General features: G+C 42.2%; 1 protein-coding gene across 1 annotated transcript in view; it reads left to right on the forward strand.

The window, feature by feature from the left end:
- Positions 1 to 4,772: 4,772 nt before the first annotated feature.
- Positions 4,773 to 18,174, forward strand: part of LOC138741444 (14-3-3 protein beta/alpha-1-like) — a 58,323-nt gene continuing 44,921 nt past the window's right edge. Inside the window, exon 1 of the mRNA XM_069895558.1 lies at positions 4,773 to 5,108. Within this exon, the coding sequence (XP_069751659.1) occupies positions 4,806 to 5,108 (303 nt within the window). The 5' untranslated portion in view covers positions 4,773 to 4,805. The remainder of the gene's footprint in view (positions 5,109 to 18,174) is intronic.

Below are 18,174 nucleotides of genomic sequence, written 5' to 3' on the forward strand. Positions count from 1 at the left end.
TTTTAAGCATCAGTACATATGAATTGCATTCAAAAGTTTAAGGATTTTTAGCCTGGTTATTTGAAAATACCAAAATGATTGATAGTGTTAAGTATTGAGATTAAATAGTCTGATAATTTAATGTTTTGGGATAAAATTTAAATCCAAAACTTGGCACCTGGCATGTTGTCTCCACAATGCTATGAATACATATATAACAATCTCAGCCATGGGAAGATCTGTTAAAGGATTAAATACCAATCAAGAATGGAAAGAGCATGAAGTAATACTGAATCATCCTGACCTGCATAAAATAATGACCCGAGCAAGCAGGCTTGAATCTGAATTACATTAGCAATTCATGAGGTGATATTATAATATGGTAATCTTTTCAGACCCAAATGCATTTTACCAGACAGTGCCAGGATATGGTGTCTAGTGCAAGTGGATTAGGAGAATGTACTTTATTTGATGGCATATAGGACCCCCCCCCTTTTCCCCCTCAAAACAAATTGCCTCAAAAACCACCCCGGGTCCTATACGTGAAGGTGGCATTTTGGTGCAGCTATTTTGGGCACTGAAATACAAAGCCCTCAAACTACTCACCCAGCTTCAAGAAGCCCATAGAGGTGCTGTGGCTGTCCAGGATGTGGGCCAATAGCTTCACAGACCACCTTCCCTCGGGTGGCCTGAGCTTTCCGGAGCTGCCACTTGCTTCTCCCATGAGAAGGCCAACCACAGCAGCCCACGTCAGCAGTGCAATGGCTGTGTTTGTATTATATGCCGATGGTGCGATCGATCACTTGCTTTGAGGGGAGCGCTGGGCCTCAATCAGGCTCCATGCTGACCCTTTAAGGAGCACAGCCCTTGGAGCAAATTGAATGAGGTGTGTGGGCAGGTGGCAGTGAGCGAGCCACCTGTCAAGCTGAGCTCGGCTGAGCTCGACAGACCGCTCATTTACTGCTACCCCCTGCACCTCATTCAATTTGCTCCAAGGGCTGTGCTCGTTGAACAAAGGTTCAGCATTGAGCCTGATCACTGAGGCGCAACGCTCACCTCAAAACAAGTCATCAATCATCTGCTTCCCATGATGGTGGGCCCTGCCTTTTGTCCTGGTGACCGGCTTCTCTCTCTCCTGCCCTTGCGTGCCTGAGGGTCCTGGCGTGCCTGTCAATCAGTTGGTATTTGCATGTTGGTGGGGAACTGGCCTGAGCGGGCAGGAGGTTTTTCATTGAGGTGAGTGAAGGCACATGTGTTAGCTACAAGGGGGCTTACGGGAGGAACCTGTTCGCCAACTTACCGAATACCCATAAATACACTAAAGAAATTTTTCCTAAAATTTCACACTAAAAATGGAGGGGTCTTGTATGCCAGTGGGTCCTATATGCTGTCAAATACAGTACTTGAGAATGTAGATATGTCAATAGAAATGGGAGGACATTGTTCTAAAATAATTTAAATATTTGATTACGCAAATAAAGTCTGGTGTCCTGTATCGATTAGTGTAAGGAATAATCCTAAGTCATTAAAAACTTGAAAGTTAAAGTATGTAATACAGATGGAGGCATTTGTCTGGAATGATAGAGCTTGCTAAATATGATAAAGGTGGGTAAAGAGAATGACCGATACAAAAATGGGCCACTGAACAGTTGGGGGGGGGACACATGCAGTAAAAGGTAAAGATTCCATACGATATGTAGAAGGTAACATTCATGAAATTCTTTAATTTTGTCTACCATAAGAAGGCAGAGTCGCCACTTTGTCCAGTGCCCCTCACAGAAATGAGGCCCCAGTGAGGAACGAACTTGCAACCCCTGGTTAGTCTTGCTGGATAGAGAGGTTAGAGGAGATCACTGTATTTGTTTTCCATGAGAATTTTAAATTTGTAGTGGAAACTTAGCAAGGGCAATGGTGAAAACTGGGTGAGACAAAGGGATTGTGATGGATCCAGTTTTGGATAATATAAAGTTGGAGTGTGATAAGCTTGTAAAGAAAGCTGAAGTTTTCTCTGGAGGTGACAAAAGCTGTCGACAGATATATAGATAGGAAGTGCTTGGAAGAATACAAACCAAATGTAGGTTATTAGGACGAGCTTGGACAAATTGGGTCAAAAGCCTATTCTCTGCTTTGACTTAGATCCATGATGGAGATTGGGTTGGGTGCGTGGTAGTTGAGAGGTAATGTGGAATGGCAGAGCTGGGCTTTTAATAGACATATGGAACCAAACTCCATGTCTTTGGAAGGGCAACACATTGCTTGCTGGTTGCATAGACATCATTCTTATTCTGGTGTAAATGTTAAGTTGAATTGGCAGGATCTGTGGAAAGAGTTCTGAAGAGTCTGACCTGAAATGTTAACTTTTTTTTTTTTGCTCGACCTGACTTTAGAGCTTGACTATCTGTAATTTTTTAAATTCTAACTTATGCAGGTGCTTTGAACAATTTTTCTTTCATATTGCCTTTTTGAAAATAACCTGCTGAAATATCCATCTTGGTTTTTAATGAAAATATTTTCAAGATTGAAACAGCCATCGATGATCAGTTAGTTGTATACGTTTTACCACAACGGATTCAAGTTTGTAATGCAACAATGTTTAAAACTGAATTTTGAGATCTAATGATGTTGAACGAGAAAAGGTTTGAATGGATTCTTCGGATTTTATTACATGCACTCACCAACAATAATAGGCAGTTTTATTTCAAGGTTCCTTTTATTGTCATGTAATAAAGTATATCATACATGTTACATTTTAATGTATTAACTTTTACCTGATGTAAGGCAGACAGAGTATCACAGAATGAGAGAAAGAGAAGCAAAAGAGAATCCCTTCAGAGTCACTGAGTGTCTATGGATTCACCCCCAGTGCTCCTGCAGCTGACAGGTTTCACGCGCATAGAATAAAAACACAGTTGTCTGGTTGTGACACACCAGAGTTTGTTACGATTGGGTCAATTTCTGTTGTGGCAGACATTCCTTCACCTCTGTTTTGGGAGAAAATAATGAAGTGATTTGATGTTGGACAAAACAGCTCCAGTGTTTCAGGTTTGCCACAATTGTCTGAAAAACTGAAGAGACTGCAGATGCTGATATCTGGACCAACACAATCTGCTGGAGGAAAGCAATGGGTTGAGCAGCATCAGTATGAGAGGAAAACAAATTGTCAACGTTGTAGGATGGAACCCTTGATCAGGTGTTTCGGCCCATAAGGTCGACAATTTTTTTTCATTCCACTGATAGTGGGCAACCTGCTGAATTCAACCCTGAGAAAGAATTTCAAGGTTTTGTGATGTCACTCTTGACAATAAATCTGAATCCGAACTTGTCGTGAGCACGTCACGAAATTCGTTGTTTTGCTGCAAACATTTCTATAAACCACCGTACAAAATATAGTACAAGAAAAAGTGAAACTAAGGCTGTGTCTGCGGTTCATTGTTTATTCAGGAATCTGATGGCAGAGGGGAAGAAGCTGTCTTTGTGCTGCTGAGTGCTTGTCTTTTTCCTGAAGAGGGCATGGGTGGTGAGGATAAGAGGCTGCTTTCTTAAGACACCACATCTTGTTGATGTCTCGATGGGGTGAAGACTGATGGTGTTGGCAGTTAACAACCCTCTGCAGTTTTATCTTGTCCTGAGCGTTGGCACTTCCATACCAGACAATCCTCTGTAGAAGTTTGAGGCCTCGGTGACATAAATCTTAGAGAAAAGCAGTGGATCACGCAGCAACAGTGTGAGGGAGAGAGAAAAAAAAAGGATGGAACCCTTGATCAAGCGTTTTGGCCCATCTACAATTTTTTCCCCCACTTGATATAGTACATTTTTTTTTCTTTGGCTTGGCTGCGCGGACGAAGATTTATGGAGGGGTAAATGTCCACGTCAGCTGCAGGCTGTTTGTGGCTGACAAGTCCGATGCGGCACAGGCAGACACGGTTGCAGGGGAAAATTGGTTGGTTGGGGTTGGGTGTGGCAACCCTGAAAAAGAGCAGCAGCATTGATCAAGGATCCACATCACTTCTTGCTGCTACCATCAGGAAAAGGTATAGGAGCCACAAGACTCGCACCACCAGATACAGAGTCGGCTGCTACCTCTCCACCATCAAACTGCTCATCAATGAACAATCAGGTCCTCATTTCAGGACTTGCATTTATTGATTTACCCCCCCCCCCCCCCTCTATTGCAGTCAGTTTCTTGACATTTTATTTGTTGACGTGTATCTTGAGTCAGGTTTTTCTTTGCACCGTGCCCACAGGGGGGGAAATAAAGGGAATGTGACAATAAACTGAGTCCTTGCAAATTCTATCCTTCGTAATGAATCTGAAATCCTCCAGTCGTGCTTTGTGTTGAATGTAGCCTGCAACCTTGCAGGAGATCGTGTCTTTTATATCGTAAAGATAACGGGACATCATTTTCTTTTGAGCAAGGTACCCTGAAGGTTGGACCTGCACCTTTTGTTGCAAAGACGAACTGAGCCTTGCTGAGTTTCCCTTCGCTTTCTCGGGCTTGGCTCCCACTGCAGCTCCTATCCATTGAGAAAGTCGCCGTTTCAATCTGGGCCAAGTCCCTGGATCAGTCGCTCGCGGCCCGGGTCACTCATTGACGTCACGGGGGGGGGGGCGGCGCGAGGTGTGGCCGCGCATCCGCCGACCGAGCCTCCCGGTGGAAGGACCTCAACCGCCATTTGGTTTCGCAGGCTGAAGGAGGGAGAAGGCAGCAGGGACGCGCGCAAACTAATACCGAAAGAGGGAAAAGAGAGCCCGGCGGCTTCCACGGCGGGGGGTGGGGGACAAAAAGAGTAAGAGAGGGGGGTGGGGAGGAGGGAGTGGGGGTGGCAATGGATAAGAACGAGCTGGTGCAGAAAGCCAAGCTGTCGGAGCAAGCGGAACGGTACGAGGACATGGCGGCTGCCATGAAGGCGGTCACGGAGTGGGGCGAGGAGCTGTCCAACGAGGAGCGCAACCTGCTCTCGGTCGCCTACAAGAACGTGGTGGGGGCCCGGCGATCGGCGTGGAGGGTCATCTCCAGCATCGAGCAGAAAACCGGCGAGGGCGGCGGCAGCGACAAGAAGTTGCACATGGTGAAGGAGTACAGAGAGAAGGTGGAGGCTGAGCTCCGGGAGATCTGCAACGATGTGCTGGTGAGGGGGGGGGGGGGGGTGAGGGAGGGGGGGGGGCGAAGGGAGAGGGGGGGGCGGTTCGCAGGCTGATTACATTGACGTGATCGCCAACCACCCTGTCCTTTTTGATTCATCGCCGTCACTGACGGGCTCTGGGATGGGGAGGAAGCAGAGACCATCGAGTTCTGGGGTGGGGGGGGGAAGCAGAGACCACCGGGTTTTGGGGTGGGGGGGGAAGCAGAGACCACCGGGTTTTGGGGTGGGGGGGGGGAAAGCAGAGACCACCGGGCTCTGGGGGTGGGGAGCAGAGATCACCGGGCTCTAGGGGGGGGGGGAGCAGAGATCATCGGGATCTGGGGGTGCGGGGAAGCGGAGACCACCGGGCTCTGGGGGGGGGGGAGCAGAGACCACCGGGCTCTGGGGGGGGGGCGGGGAAGCAGAGACCACCGGGCTCTGGGAGGGCGGGGGAGCAGAGACCACCGGGCTCTGGGGGGGCGGGGAGCAGAGACCACCGGGCTCTGGAAACACCCAGCTGCCGCATTAAAGCGGCTTCTCGCCATCTCTGGGTACCAGACACGAGTAACCTGTAGAAAATGGAGGAGGAGGGCAACCTCTTCTCTGCATCGAGCTGCGGCTATCGGGCGGGGTGGGGTGATTATAAAAAGCCACAGCGTTCACCGGATAAAAACCCAAAATCACTTAGCCCCTTTTTGTATTCGCCGCAGTTTACAAAAGAGGAAATCAATTAACATCCTGGAGACATTCAGGATTCGTCATCGCCTGGTTGCAGTAGATTTCATTTGAGTGAGATGTCATGATATTTCAATTGTCTGGGCTCCAAGCATCTGATGTCTTTGCCATTTAAACATTGCTACTTCTGTATAAGATCGCAGCCTCTTCCTTTAATCTGTGTAATATTAAAATTTTAAGAATTGGAGCTGGAGCTGTAATATTGAATTACATTGCTATTAAATATTTTTTTTAAGGCAGGGAAGAACACTCTTTTTGGGAAAGGGTGCAGCTAGCTGTGTCTGCTTTATGAAGGATGAGCAAATGAACATTTCCTTGCCAATTCTGGCTGTCAGTGTATATAGGTGACCTATACAGAGGTCAATAAGGTGTACAAATTTGGATCTGAAGGTGAATTCATTCATTAAACAGTGGTATTTTGGGGAAATGGTTCTATCTTATTAAAGACATAACAGATAAAGTTACCTGGTTTTTGATCGAAATATTAACTTTTTTTCTCCTCAGATGCTGCCTGGTGTGCTGAGCATTCCAAACATTTCTATCCTTTTTTTAAGATTTCCAACTCTTATTTGCTTTGTCCATCAATCTTCAATAATGCAAGAAATATCCAGCTAAATATCAGAAAATCTGTAGTAATTATCTTCAGTCAACTTTGTATCTCATTTCTTAGCCTCATCTCCATTAACTTCTGCTTAATTTGTTATTGACTTGCCATTCTCAACAGGGGCTGTACAGCCCCCTTGGAGGCTACAGCACATTAAAGGGGGTGCACAGACTGAAATCATACAATAGTTTTTATGTTTTTCATGCAGTTGGTAGGAGAGAAGTGTAAAAAGAACCAATCAAATGCTTTACAAGGAAGGAGCCCATAAACTTTGAGCAGTCTTAAGGGAGCTTCAGCCAAAAAAGGTTGAGAATGGCTGATCTAGACTGATCACTTTCTTTGTTATTAGACCCTGAAGTGAGCTCTGGGTCATGTTTCTAACCTATTTGTAATATTATCCAACTCCATTCCTCTTTTGGCTCTTCTGCTGAAGAAATGGAGTCTGTGCTGTTACCTTTTGACTGATTATCATAATACTTTCTTGGCTGATCCTTTTTTCTATGCTTTGCAACCCTGAGTTCATTCAAAAAAGCAGATGTTCTAACTTGCAATCAAATCCTGTTTACCCAACATTCTTGTGTTTGCTGGCTGACCCACATTAGTTCCTGGTCAAACATTGTCTCAATTTAAAATATTTGACCATTGTATAGTGTAGATAAAAGCTCACACTCGACTGGAGGGAGAACAAATGCTTTTATTAGCTTACAACACAGGTAGGGTTCATGAACAGGCTTTAGAGGGGTTCTGGGTTTAGGCGGGAAACCAGGGTTATATACGGGCCCCAGAGGAAGGAGCGAGACCAGTCATCGGTACAGCACACTTCTAGTGAATCCTAGTTCACTACATTCACCCCTTCCTTCAGAATTAAGGGTCTGTAGATGAAGAGAACAAGGATCAGAAGCTGGTAATAGACACAGAAGATAAATAATTACAAAAAAAATATTTACAGACTCAGGTGGTCCAGAGGTCTGGAGATCCTGGTGGAGCGCCTTAGCACTGGGGGCCTTGGGTTCCTTGAGTCTCCTGGTCTGCCTGTGATTGAAAGGCAGTGCGCTGGGGCTCCAGCTTGACAATAGTGGGGGTGGGGGGGGGGGTTCACTCTCCTCCTGAACCAGGTCCCCTGAGGCCCTGAGCAGGGGTGGGGAGAAAAAGTTTGGTAGCTCGTGGGGCACCTGAGGTAACAGCTCTTCTGTTCTGGTGGGTGCCAGATCCTGTTGGAGGTGGTGTCCTCCCTGCCATCCGGGTGCTCCATATAGGCATACGTGGGGTTGGCATGGAGCAATTTCACCTTTTCCACCAGGGGGTCAGTCTTGCTTCTCCTCATATGCTTCTTGAGAAGGACCGGGCCAGGACTAGTGAGTCAGGCTGAGAATGTAGTCCTTGATGTTGACCTTCTGTCAAATGTAAACATAAGCTCATGAGGAGTAGCATTGGTCGCAGTGCAGAGTAGTGACCGAATTGAGTGGAGCACGATGGGGAGGACATCCTGCCAGAGTGAGTCTGGAAGGCCTCTTTGCTCCAGGGCCAGTTTGACAGCCTTCCAGATCGTGGCATTCTCTTTTTCAACTTGCCTGTTCCCCTGGGGGTTGTAACTGCTAGTCCTGCTGGATGAGATGCCCCTCACCAGCAGGTACTGACGCAGCTTGTCGCTCATGAAGGCTGAGCCTCGGACGCTATGAATATAGCCGGGATACCTGAACAGGGTGAAAATAGAAGCCTATAATGGACAAGGTGGATATGTCTATGCACGGGTTGGTGAACGGGAAGCAGGAGTACTCATCGATGACCGAGAGAAAGTAGATGTTCCCGTTTATGGAGGGGAGAGGTCCCTTAAAATTGACGCTGAGCCTTTCAAAGGGTTGGGATGATTTAATCAGGTGCGCTTTTGTGGGGCAAAAAAAGTGCGGCTTGCTCTCAGCGCAGACCTGGTATGACCTGGTTATTTCCCTGACGTCTTCTATTGAGTAGGGCAAATTGTGGGACTTGACAAAATAAGCCATGCGGGTGACCCCTGGATGGCAGAGCTCATTGTGTATGGTCCTCAGTCCATGGGAGGCACAGCATCCCATGGACAAGGCATCTGGAGGGTTGTTAAGGGCCCCTGGCCGGTAGGTGATGTCAAAATTGTAGGTGGAAAGTTTGATCCTCCACATCACTTTTGTCATTCTTGATTTTGCCCCTCTTGGCGTTGCTGGACATGAATACGACAGAGCGCTGGTCCGTGAGGAGCGTAAATCTTCTACCAGCCAGGTAGTGCCTCCAGTGCCTTATGGCTTCTACAATGGCCTCCTTTTCCACAGATGCGTTCCAGAGTTCGTGGCCTTGAAGCGTCCATGAGAAAGTCAACTGGCTTGCTTGCCTGATTGAGAGTAGCGGCCAGGGCTACGTCTGAAGCATCATTTTCCATTTGGAAAGGTACATTCATGTCTGTCACGTGCATGGTGGCATTTGCAATGTAACTTCACAGGTAATTAAAAGCCATCTGGTCTTCAGCCGAAAGGGGGAAAGTATTAGCCTTTAAGAGGGGACGAACCTTGTCGGCATAGCCACTGGGCGTAATAAGAGAAAAGCCCCAGACATCTCCTCAAAGCCTTTGTTGTTCCAGGGAGGGAGGGAAAGCTTTAACAGTGGGTGCATCCTGTAGTGCGTGTCGAAAGAACCAAAGACTTGTTGATCCAAACCAAGGCTTTTATTAACTAAAAGACTGGAGCATATCACAAGTAGGTCGACCAGTCCAGAATGACCTTGTCTAGCGAGGAGCAATCCTTTAAGACCTGCCAGTAGGTGTGGCTACACTCTCAGCCAATCACAGAATCCTAGACTACCATCTGTACATATGTACATATACACATTGGTGATAGAATCTGTACTATCACACATCCTATCAGGGTTGGACCAATGTTGCCATTCTCAACCACGTAGATAAGGATAGCCAGTCGTGTAGTCCTAAATACATACTTGTCAGAATTCTAAGTGAGATTCAGGACTCTCGCCACTTGGGAGAAAGCTCTGGAGATTGGCATCATGGTCTTCCATGATGTGGGCACAGATAGTGACATTGTCGAGGTAGGGGAAGGTAGCCTTCAACCCTTACTCGTCCACCATCCTGTCCATCTGCCACAGGAAAATAGATACCTATTGGTAATACCAAAAAGGATTCTCCGGAACTGATAGAGTTGTCCATTAGCCTCAAATGCCATGTACGGGTGGTCCTTGGAATGTATTGGCAGCTGGTGATAGGCAGCTTTCAAGTCGATAGTCGAATAGACCCGATACTGCGTGATATCGTTCACCATATCCGAAATGTTAGTCAATCACTAACCTGGACTTGTTTTCCCTCTTTACTACCGCCACTTGCGCTCTCCACGGGCTGGTACTTGGTTCGATGACCCCCTCCTCCAGTAGGCGCTGGGTCTCCGTCTTTACGAACTCCCTGTCTGCTACGTTGTACCTTCTGCTCTTGATGGGAACAGAATTGGGAAGGGGGTTGATGTTTAGCATGGAGAGGCTGCAAGTGCGTCCTGGTTTTGAAGGCCTTCCGTTCCGAACCGTTACTGGGGGAGGGGAACCTGAAAACTCCAAGGTCACGCTTTTAAGGTGACACAGGAAATCTAGACCTAACGATACTGGAGCACACAATTCATTCAAAATGTACATGTGAAATTTACAAAATTTCCCCCCCCCCCCCCCTTCAAATGATAGATGAATTGTACAATGTTTCTGTACACGCGCTGAATAGGACTGGGATGCTAAGAAAATTTGGTAATTAGACGGGTACATTTTTAAGTTATATTTTTGCACAGTCTGTGAGTATGAAACTTTCCGTGGAGCCTGTGTCAGTAAGGCACTTGGTCGAATGTCTGTTTGCCTTCACAGTCCCCATTGAGTTGCTGAGCTGGTGAGGTCTATTCTGGTCGAGGACCAGCGATGCCAGGTTGTTGGAGATGCCATGTTCTTCCCTTGAGTGGCCCCCTCCATCTTAAGTCAACCTGTGCAGGTAAGACGGTGACGACCTCATGGCGCGGCAAGATGGCCACCCTCCCTCCTCTGACGATGATGGTGCTGAATTCAAAATTGGACTGCTGAAAGATGGTGTTGAGCCTTTTCGTGCTGTTTCTGTAGGCGGCGGATTGCGCAGCAGCCAACCTCGGGCGAGTCTGGGGCAGATGGCTTGGGGCTGGAATCGGATCCAGGAGCAGTACAGACCATGGACATCCCCGGACCTCCCTTTGCATGGCAGACCCTCGCCCAATGTCCCTTCTTCCTACAGCTGGAGCACGCTGAGTCTTTGGCCGAGTAGCGGGAATGGGGGTGCTGACCCTTGCCGCAGAAAAAGCAATATCGGGCTTGGGAAGCGGCTGCCGTTAGAGCGGGGACTGCCATAGTGGGGTGGAGGTGCTCACCCAAGAGCATGAGTTCACTGACCTCGAGGTCATCATTCTTGAGACTGGCCTGTTCTAGTAATTTGGCCAGCTCGACGTGACTAGCGAGGCCCTTCCTTCCTGACTTGGAGCAGTTGCTGGCTCGCGTACCTCGAGCGGACCCCTGTGACTTGAGTGTCCTGGATCTGTTCATCTTCCTGGACGTCGCCCCATACCTGCACTTCTTAGCCAGCGTCTGCAGATCCAGCAGATAGTCGTCAATAGACTCTACGGGCTGTTGGCAATGTAGGATGAGCCTTCATTTAGTGGGCCTTCAACACATCAACAGCAGCCTCGTACGTCGGTCGGACAGTCTCGGATGACTGCATACCCCTTTGTCTTGACCCTTGAGATGAGCGCCGACCTCTGGAGCTCGTCTGTAGGCCTGGAAGCAGTCTAGCGAATGTGCGAACTCCTCAGCCGTGTCGAGGGACTGGGGGGGGGGGGTCTATTAACAGCATACTGGGCTTGAGTAACACCTCCATCCTTGTTTGTAAGCTAATAAAATTGTAGCGTAGATAAAAGCTCACATTCAACTGGAAGGGAGAACAAACACTTTTATTAGCTTGCAACATAGGTTTCATGAACAGGCTTCAGAGGGGTTCTGGGTTTAGGTGGGAAACCAAGGTTATATACGGGCCCCAGGGGGAGGAGCCGGGAGGTGGGACCAATCGACAGTACAGCACACTTCTAGTGAATCCCAGTTCACTACACATTGTTTACAAATCTCACTGTAGCATTGCCCCTCATAATCTTTGTAATCCTTTCCAGGTTTAACACCCTCTTAAGGTGTATGTATTTAATTTTGAACTCTTGATTATTCTGGAATTTAATTGTTCTACCTTAAACTTAAGTCTATAAGAATCCTCTTTTGAGCCTTTCCAACTTTATATTGCCTCCAGTTTTAAAATATTTATTTAAACAACTTTGATTAAGCTTTTGGTCCCCATCAAAGGATATCATCAAGTGGCTTTGTGTGAAATTTTGTTTGATTAATCTTCCTGTGTGCTATAAAGTTGTAAAGCATAGAAAAAGGCCTTCATTTCACGGTATTTATGCAGACCATCATGCCAATCTAACTAATACCATTTCCTGCATTTATTCCATCTCTGACTATGCATAGTTCATTCAAGTAGATATCCAGATGCCACTTAAGCATTACTATATCCTGCCTCTGCCACTACTTCTGGCAGCTCATTCCAGGTGCCAATTAAATTCTGCATGGAATTGTTTACTCCTCAGATGCTTTCCTCTCACCTTAGCCCTCTAGTTTTGAACACCCCTACCATGAGAAACAGTGTGTATCTACCCTATCTGTGCTTACACTTCTATCATGTTGTCTCTTCACTTTCTTTGGTTCAAGAAAAGCAAACACAGCCAATCTCATTTCTCTTATAAATCAAGATATCATCCTTGTGAATATTTTCTGCACCCTTTCCATCTTAATCTCCTCTCTTTCCCAGAGCGACACTCAGAACTGCACACAATTTGCGATTTAAACAACAATAATACGCACTAAGTGCCTTGACTCATGAAGGCCATAACCTTCACAGCCTTACCAACCTGTAGTGCCACCTTTGGAGAATTCTCTACTGGTACCCCTAAGGCCTTTCTGTTCAACAACATTACCCAGGACCCTACTGTGAAGGTGCTACCAGGTTCAACTTTGCTTTGTCAAAGTTGAATTATATTTGGAGGTGGTAACATGGTGGAGTAGCAGCTGGTCCAGTGAAACCAGCCCTCTCCCGAGAAAAGTTTTTTTTTAAAAACTTAGGAAAAGCAAAGCTGTGAGTCATAAAACTTAAAATCAGTAACTTAAACATTGAAGGAAAAGTTTGAAGATGGCACCGAAGAAGGAGAAAGTTGCATCGAATAGTAAAGAAATAAAGTCTCCAAGGACAAAAAGGAAGGTCTTACTTGTTCTCCAGATCTGGGACCTCTCTCCTGGGGAAGGCAGCCTGAGCTAAGAGGTCAGTAGGCAAACAGTGTCAGGATGATGTATCGAAAGGTGGGCTCCAGCGGTGGCTGGTGGAATCAAAAAGGGGATGCCAATGCGCATGCGCGACTCCTCATGCATACGCCCGACGCATTCCATTCAAGCCACAGAGGAGAGCAGACACCGACAGCATGCTGCTGCAAGCTTAATGAAAAGAAGTTCAGGAGAAACGGCTGTAGAAATATGCTCATTATCAAGTGAAGATATGGAACAAGAGGCAGAAGACTTGGAAGAAACAAGAAAGATACAGAAGAAAATTAAAGGTAAAAACCAAAGACAAATGCTAGATATAAAATATTTTGATGACCAGATGAGAGTGCTGATGGAAACATTGTTGACCAACATTAAAATTAATAGAAACTGTGTACTAGAAACATACAAAAATTCAATGAATGGAAAATGTAATAATTGATTATATGAAAGCTTTGTTTAATTTTTGAGAGAAAAATGTTGTAAACTCTCTGAGGGAGGGCTGGAGAAGGGGAGGGACAGTCTGCTGCAAAATCAGTTGACAATTCTGGTTCATACCACAACTCACAAACTTAAGGGTGTTGTGATTATCCTGCGAGTTAGGGTAGTTTTATTTTTGTCATCTTTACAGTTTTTTAGTCTTCTTAGAGTTAATTTTTTTATGGTGTTTGTGTTATCACATATAGCAAAAAAAAACTTTAAAGAGTATAGTTTGAGAGGAAGAGAGTTGGAGGATCTGAGGGGGTGGTATGTCGGAAAATATGGACTAACAAAATTAATACATTGAAATTTATGACTATTAATATTAATGGAATACATAACCTAATTAAAAGAAAAAAAATTATTGACATCATCAAAAAAAGAGAAAATAGATATACATTAGTACAAGAAACACATTTAACAGAAGGAGAACATCTTAAACCAAAGAGAAACTGGGTATGAAATGTACTGGCATCATCTTACAATTCAAAAGCTAGGGGTGTAGCTATCTTAATTAATAAAAAATTGCCTATTAAAATAGAAAAAGTAGTCACAGACTCGGCTGGAGATATGTTATAATAGCATGCCAGATTTACTTGGAATTTATTTAATATATATGTGCCTAACGAGGATGATCAGAAATTTATGCAAGACATTTTTTTAAATTATCAGATACACAAGGGCATATTTTATTGGGTGGAGATTTTAATTTTAGCATTGATGCGTTATTAGATAAAACCGGGAAAAATACCAAAAAAAGCAGCTAAATTCACATTAAGTTCAATGCAGAATATGAAAATAATAGATATATGGAGAAAACAATAGATATATGGAGAAAGAAAGAGATTATTTGTATTATTCTAACAGACATAAGACTTATTCTCAGATTGATATATTTCAGTTGACTGCCCAAATACAAGGGAGAGTTCAAAATATTGAATATAAAGCAAGACAGTTATCGGATCATTCACCTTTATGGTTAACAATTGCTCTGGAGGATATTCCACCTAAAGGATATCGATGGAGACTTAATCCCATGCTGCTATAAAGGCAAGCATTTTTGAATTTATAAACAGCAAATTAAAAGTTACTTTGATATGAATGCTAAGTCTATATCAGATAAATTTATATTAAGGGATGTGATGAAAGCTTTTATTAGAAGGCAAATAATTAGTTATACAACCAAAATTTAAAAATCACACTGCCAGGAAATAAAACAGTTAGAAAAAGATCTAGTAATTTTGGAGAAAGATTTGATAAAAAGAAGATATGGGGAAAAAAAGACAATTGAGAAAAAACATTGAAATATGATACATTACAAGCATACCAGGTGGAAAAAGATATTATGAAAATAAAACAAAGATATTATGAATTAGGAGAGAAAACTCACAAAATTCTGGCTTGGCAGTTGAAAACAGAGCAAACAACAAGAACTATGGTAGCAATGAGGAAGGGAAACAACGAGATTTCATATAAACCACAAGAGATTAATGATGATTTTTTTAAGCAATTATGTCAATCCAAAGTCCTAGAGAAGAATACTGAAATAGATAAATTTTTGTTGTATATCAAACTACCTCAATTAGATTTGGAAGAACAACATAAATTATCAAATCCCTTGACTGCTACAGAGGTATACGACACATTAATGACTACCAAATAATAAAGCACCAGGTGAAGACGGATTCCCCATGGAGTTTTATAAAGCTTTCATTAAGTTATTAAGTCTGCCCTTTTTCGGTAATAAAACAGGTGGAAGAAACTCAGAATTTACCTGAATCTTGTAAAATGGCAATAATTTCTGTGATACCAAAAACAGGAAAAGACCCTCTATCACCATCTTCATATAGACCAATATCCTTATTAAATACTGATTACAAACTAATTGCACAATTTTTGGCAAATGGATTAGTGAATTGTTTACCATAGTTGGTGAAGTCAGACCAGTCAGGATTTCTTAAAGATAGGTCAGAAGATAATGTGTGTAAATTTATTAATCTGATACATACAGCACAAGCAAACAAAGAATGAACCGTAGCTATAGATGCAGAGAAGGCCTTCGATAGGCTTAAAATGGAGTTTCCTCTTTCAAAGTATTACAGAAATTTAAATTACCGGAAAAATTAATTTGATGAAGGCCCTATATAATGGCCCCAAGTCAAGAGTGTTAACTAATGGATTTATTTCAGATTATTTTCAAATTGAGTAGGTCAACGAAGCAAGGATATCCACTATAACCTTCCCTCTTTGCCTTGGCAGACCATCGGCAGAATTGATAATAACAGACATAACGTTAAAGGGAATAAAAGATGAAGAATTTAAAATTAGTTTATTTGCAGATGATATTATTGTATATTTAACACATCCCAAAAAATCAATAAGGAGGTTACATACTAAATTGAAAGAATATAGGATGATATCAGGATATAAAGTTAACACTGATAAAAGCCAAATAATGCCAATGAACACAACTGATTATACACAATGTAAAAAATAATCTTTTAAATGGAAATTACAGGCAATATCTTATTTAGGTATCAGAATAGATAATTTAAATAATTGTTTAAGTTAAATTATCAGCCATTAATAACAGTGCAAGAGGATTTAGAGAAATGGAAGGATTTACTGATAACTCTAATAGGGAGGGTAAACTGCATTAAAATGAAAATATTTCCACAGTTACAATACTCATTTCAAATGTTTTCAAAAACTAATAAATGATTAAGAAAATTCTTATGGAAAGGTAAGAAACCAAGAATAGCTTTGGAGAAGCTGACATGGACATACAAAACAAGGGGGATTGTAGTTGCTAAATCTTAAAAATGACTATAGGGTAGCCCAATTAAGATTCTTGTCAAATTTCTATCAGGTAGGAGAAAAACAGGCTTGGCTGAGGATAGAACAGTATAAATTAGAGGAAAATGTTTCGGAACATTATGTGTGATGAGAAATTAGTGCATCAAAAAAATTTACCAACATTACATCATATATTAAAAATATTGAGTAGAATACATTTATAATGAAAGATGATAAATTACCAAATTCAACCAAAACAAAATTAATTCCTTGTACAATGAATAATATATTTTTTAAAGAATGGTCAAGAAAAGGAATTACAAGAATAAAAGACTGCTTTCTGGGCAATATTCTACTGACATTTGAACAGCTAAAAGATAAATATGGAATATCGCATGGTTCATTATTTTCATATTACCAATTAACAAAACATTTTTAAAAGAGAAGATGGGAAATGATTTAAGGTTTGCCTGAAGTTAGATGCTTTGAACATTGAATTACAGAAACTATGATAAGTTTAAAAAGTTTATTACAAATATTTATGTCAAATTATAAAACAAAGGAAAAGATCAGGCTTAATGTACAGACCTAAACAACATTGGGAAAAGGATTTATGTATACAAATAGATAATCAAACTTGGAAGGAACTATGTGTGGGTACCAGGATAAATACAATAAATGCACTCTATCGGATGGAACAATATAATTGGCTTCATAGATTGTACGTTTCACCTCAAGAATTAAAAGATTGGAATCCAACACTATCTGATCATTGTTTCTGCTGTAAACAAGAAATTGGTACAATAGTATATTCAATTTGGACATGTGCAAAAGTAAAACCCTTTTGGGAGGATTTAAATTTAATATTAAATCATATTACAAAGAACAAGATACCAAAAGCCACAAAAAAAATTTCTGTTAGGCAACATAAAGGATAAAGAGTTAAAATGTTTTTGAAATCTTATCTAAATTTAATTTTATCAAGATTGCATTAGTGGCAGCAAAAAATTGCATAATGATAGCTTGGAAAATGGAAACACCTTTGAAAATAGAGCGGTGGTACTTAGAAATGAACAATTGTATTCCATTAAAGAAAATTAATTTAAGAGAGAATTACATTCAATATGAACAACTTCAGACCTCCATGAGACATGTTATACTTGTGGAAAAAGTGAAACGTAATATTTAGATGACATGCTTGTTCTTCTTGTCTTTTCTTTCTATTCTGTTTTCTTCTTTCTATAGTTATTCAGGGTGGGGGGGACGGGAAAAAAATGGAAAAAGTCATATATATATGTACTGAGTTTGCGTATATATCTTTAATGGATGTTAGATTTTGATGTGTTACAGCTTATTTCGTATTATATAAAGGTCCGTAATTAAGTCTGTTTGCATTTTTTCATTGTTTATCGTTGTTGATTCTTTCATCTTATATTATTATGATGAAAGGAAATTAGCAGCTTGTCACTTTAATGAAATCAAAGAGCAAAGATCTGCAGAAGCTGCAAGTCTGAAATAAAAATGAGCATCAAAATTACTCAACAAATATTTCCGGTATTTTTGTTTGACCTCCCTACTTTGAACAGTTTTGCTCTATATTGAAATATGACAATCTTGAACTTTTTTAGTTGAAAACATATTGCAGCTATATGAAGAAAATTCAAATTCATTATGCATTTATGCCACTAAGATGAACAATATTGTGATAAATTATCGTTTGACCATTTTTAAAGATGCAAGTGCATGCTTTTTAATACTGTAAAATGTTTTATAATGCCTTATAAAACCTCAGCATTGAACCTTTGTTTTTGTATTCTAGTCCTTTCAAAATGAATGCTAACATTGTATTTGCCCTCCTTATTACTGACTCGACCTGCATATCAACCTTTAGGGAATCCTGTATTAGGACTCCCAAATTCCTCTGAATTTTCTCCACATTTAGAAAATAATGTGCATCTTTATTCCTCCTCCTGAAATGCAAGACCATACAAATCCATACACTGCATTCTATCTCCAACTTCTTTAGCATTTTCCTGACCTTTCCAAATCCCTCTGAAGACTACCTGCTTC

Source organism: Narcine bancroftii, chromosome 8, assembly GCF_036971445.1.
Source record: "Narcine bancroftii isolate sNarBan1 chromosome 8, sNarBan1.hap1, whole genome shotgun sequence".
Classification (NCBI taxonomy): Eukaryota; Metazoa; Chordata; class Chondrichthyes; order Torpediniformes; family Narcinidae; genus Narcine; species Narcine bancroftii.